This window comes from Triticum dicoccoides, chromosome 4B, assembly GCF_002162155.2.
Source record: "Triticum dicoccoides isolate Atlit2015 ecotype Zavitan chromosome 4B, WEW_v2.0, whole genome shotgun sequence".
Taxonomy (NCBI): domain Eukaryota; kingdom Viridiplantae; phylum Streptophyta; class Magnoliopsida; order Poales; family Poaceae; genus Triticum; species Triticum dicoccoides.
In genome coordinates this window covers 11,086,175-11,090,565 of record NC_041387.1, presented here as the reverse complement: position 1 = coordinate 11,090,565, position 4,391 = coordinate 11,086,175, and the positions used below count along the sequence as shown (strand labels likewise).

At 51.6% G+C, this 4,391-nt stretch overlaps 1 protein-coding gene across 1 annotated transcript; it reads right to left on the bottom strand.

Moving 5' to 3' along the window:
- Nucleotides 1-593: 593 nt before the first annotated feature.
- On the bottom strand, nucleotides 594-3,782 carry LOC119294561 (glucan endo-1,3-beta-glucosidase 8-like). Its single transcript, XM_037572764.1, has 2 exons — nucleotides 3,195-3,782; nucleotides 594-1,951 (listed from the first exon to the last, which is right to left on the bottom strand). Exons 1-2 carry the CDS (start codon nucleotides 3,530-3,532, stop codon nucleotides 832-834), a joined length of 1,458 nt encoding a protein of 485 aa, XP_037428661.1. The 5' UTR covers nucleotides 3,533-3,782; the 3' UTR covers nucleotides 594-831.
- Between the last annotated feature and the right edge of the window lie 609 nt (nucleotides 3,783-4,391).

The window sequence follows — 4,391 nt, the reverse complement described above, 5'->3', positions numbered from 1 at the left end:
GATGTGGCTAGTTCTTAGTGGAATTAGGCTTAACCAAGTCTCAGTCAAGTGTTAAAACATGTATGAAAGAGAATAGATTTTTTTACATAAATCTTAATGTAAGATCTCACGAATATAGCATTGACGGAACATAAACCATATGCGGATTACTTTTAGTAAGACTGTTTTTTATAAACAGAAACAATGATAAACCATATGAGGACTACTCAGAAACACATGAAACCCATGACCACACGATAAACTTGACAAACATAACCGGCACGCAACGACCACATCGTCCATACTTGTACACCGCAAACAAGCCCCCAATAAGAATGCTTCGGCTGAAAGCAGCAGTCACTACCAAATCCATGGAGATGAACCAAACCATGAGGTCACCAGCGAGTTCACCTTCATATGCTTCACCAACAGAGGCGAAGCAGGACACAAACATAGCTCCCAAAGCTCGGTTTGATAGCCACGAGCACGGTGGTAGACTCGCTCTCAAAGATACACTCCCTCCGTTTTAAAATAAGTTACTCCACTTTATACTAACTTTACAGTTAGTATAAAATTGAGTTACTTAATTTGGGACGAAGAGAGTACGACACAAGGAAGGCAACGACGTGCACATCAGTGTGCTCAATCTTTCTTGCTATACATCTAAATAAACCCTTGGAATCCGAGGTCCATGGGCTCCTGTGATCATACATACATACTACAGTGACGTAACGCGTATACAAACCAAAAGAATATCTACAACTACAAGTGTGTAACCTCTAGCTAGCTCCTTCATGTAGTTAACTGCTCGAGTCACTACTAACAAGCACCGCATAGCAATCAGATTCGGGCTCAGAGCATGGTCACCATGGCCGCAAGAACCAAGGCCAGCAGGGCCGTCGTCAAGAGTACTGTCGGCCGCCCCACCGCCGCGGAGGTGGTCTCGAGCTGTATGGTGAAGTTGCAGGTGCCCGTGGAGGGGTCCTGTCGCGTGCGCACGGCGAGCCCGTCGAAGCCGCACGCCTGCTCGTCCTGGTCCTGCACCTGGAAGTAGGCGTTGAAGGCGTAGGAGGCGTTCCCCGCGGGGTCCATGCCGTTGCACGTCGACCCGAGGCTGAGCGAGGTGCAGTCGGCGTTGGAGCACGCGTAGCCCACGTTGTCCGCGAGCCTGCTCATGTTCCCCGCGTTGGCATTGAGCACGCACCACACCCGCGGGAGGTACTCCACGCCCCGGGCCCCCACCAGCGCCGTGTTCCGGCCCTGCCCGGTCGGGTCCATGGCGTACTTGGGCTGGCCGTCGTAGCGCATCACGCCCCAGTGCCGCTCGAAGTAGCCCGGATCCACGCTCTTGACGTCCTCGTCGATCAGGCTGAAGAGGTAGATCTCGATGTACTGGTTGGGCCGCAGCGGCGTGCCGGCGTTGCCCGCCAGCTTTCGGAACAGGCCCGTGTAGAAGCGTTGCGCGTAGGCGGCCGTGGCGTGCTTCTCGCCGTCGGTCGGCCAGCCCACCTCGCCGACGATCACCGGCAGGCCGCCTACGCCGGCCGCCGTGAGCGCTGACACGAGGGTGTCGAAGTTGGCGTCGAACACGTTGGTGTACTGGATGTTGCCGTCGACCACGGGGGAGCTGGCGCCGTCGAAGAAGGCGAAGTCGAGCGGGAAGTCGTCGTTGCCGTAGAGGCTGAGGTACGGGTAGATGTTGACCGTGAAGGGCGCGCCGCTCTGGTTGAGGAACTGCACGATCTCCGTCATGAGGCCGGAGATCTCCGGCCGAAACCGCCCGGCCGACGGCACCGGGGTCTCCTTGGGGGACTCGTACACGTCGGCGTTCAGCGGCACGGTGGCCTTGATGGTGTCGCCGACGCCGGCCTCGTCAAGGGCCTTCTGGATGTTCTGTAGGGCCGGGAGCGTGACATTCAGGAAGGTGCCATTCAGGGACGACAGAAACGGCTCATTCCCGACGGCAACATATCTGCGGGTAGGGAAATGCATAATTAGTTTCGATTCCATGGTTATCAAAACAAATTTGAATAAATGCTCTTATTAATCTAGATGGTTTTTTCTAATAAAGAACGCTTTTATTAACTTAAAATGTAGCATCAGCGGACACAAAGCATGATCAAGCGGACCCCAACCTCTGCATAGCAAAAATGCACACGAGCAACACTGACAGATGATAGTTCTGGGTTGCGACGGCCAACTCACCCGCAAACAAAATTTCAGGCATGATACAGGGACAGGGCAAATTGCATGATGTGTGAAGATTCTTCCCCAACTGATCACCATTATTTATGGAAGAAAGAAAGCAGTTCTTAAAAAACTTTGCACTGAACAGTTTGCGCCCATGTTGCGGAAAAAAGAAATGTGTTGAGGACTTTGTGGGTGTCTAGTGGGCGCCAAGAAGGGCCACTGAAATCAGATCAAGGGCCCTGCTTTTCGGTAATAAGATAACTAATCCCTTTTAGGCGACAAGAATTCAGTGGGATGATCGGTCCACGTGGGTTCACTAGTGCGCGCGCATGACATTTCGTTTTCAGAAATTTCTATCCAAGAACAATTCTTAGCAGATAACAAGTGCCGAAAGTTAGATTCTTCAAACGTCAACTGGGCAGGACAGATGGAAATATGCGATGGATATGTGTAGGGAGGTAGCTTTATGTTGCAATTAGCTGAGGTTGCCACTTTGCTGACAAGAAAGCTTCCAATGAACGAGTCAGGTTGGGACAATCAGCAAATTGGATATCCACATCATCCTATATTCCTATACCTATGGTGAGTATTTTAGGCACCCACTGTGAATAAATTATCAAACAAGATAAAGGTTCTGGACCGCATGCTTCAGACTCAAGCTTTTGGAAGAAGGAAAAGGTAATTGAGATCTAGAATCAGGACATAAATAGTACTATCATTGTACACAAATCGAGAAGGTTAATAAGTATGTATGGAGTATATCGTAAATTCAAAGGAAGAATAAGAATATAAACATCGCTATCAAATATTTCCTCCGTCTCAAAATAAGTATCTCAACTTTGTAATACAAAATTGTATTAAAGTTGAGTCACTTATTTTGGGACGGAGGGAGGGAGTAATTAAAACTGCAATTATAACATGATGACAACTGAAGCATCGGTGAACAGGTATGAAAACAGAATAAGCAAATTGCATCCGAGGGAAGAGGATCATCATGGATTGAGGAGGAGCAGAGGTGCTCTCACCGGATGTTGACGCCGCCGCCGAAGTTGTAGGCGCTGACGTTCTTGTGCACCCACTCCCTGGCGGTGTCGTAGTCGGTCATCATGTCGAGCATGTTGTTGGGGATGGCCACCATGACCTCGATGCCGGAGCCGGCGAGCGCGCCCAGCGGCTCCGCGTCGGCGTCGAACAGCTTCACCTTCTTGATGCCATTGTCCTGCAGCATCCGCACCACGGTGCTGGGCGGCAGCTGGTGCGACGCCATCGTGCCCCAGTTCACCCCGAGCCCCATGGCCGCCGGAAGCCCGACGACGGCCAGCAGCAGCAGCACCAGCCGCGGCGCCACGGTCACGCCCGCCATGATCGAAGCACCAGAGCTAAGCTCTCAGCCACACGACCACGCACGCACGCAAGAAGAGTTCACGAACGATCGGAGCAAGCTAGCACCAGCCGAGCTGAGCTTTGAGGCCACACACACGCACGCACGCTGCACGGAACAAGAGTTCACGAATTTAACGCGGATTTTGGCTCCAGCTGGGGCACCAACGTACGTGTAGGAGACTAGGAGGAGGAGAAGGGATGCGATTTGGATGATGGAGAGGTGCGAACGATTTGATTATTCTTCTAGTGCGGTGCGGTGGCTGCTTTTGTGAGGCGGGACAAGGACGGGCGGTTTTGGATACAAGTGCACCTGGACGTGCGTGTGATGACCAAGAACCACATACACATACACATCACACATCGCAGGCCGGTGATGGTGAAGGAAAGGCAGCTAGCTCTACAGAGTTTCGGTCGTCTCCATTCCACTTCAAGGGTAGGGCAACTGCTAATCTACTAATCTCCACCTTTAACCTGCATCGACATCTGTAAACTTTTCTTGGGGATGTACCGAAGCAAAACTCGACGAGCACATGCAGTGTTAACATGCGCATGCAGTGTGTTCTCCAAGTTTGTTCGTGCCTTGAGAACCAACTCAACCGAAGTGCATCCTACTTGAACGTCAACCCTCTTTATGTAAAGAACACTTGTACCCGAACCCAAGCAAAATTCCTATTCTTTTCCCATAGGGTCGGATAAAAAGATCGGGTTCCACTGTCAAAAGATAGTGGAACTCCATGCTTCTTCGCCGAGCCCATGGATCCACCTCCCCTCCCCCGACCGCTTAGGCGTCCGGTGACGGGAAGGGGGATCCCGGTGCCTCGGCTCCGGCTAGTATTTTG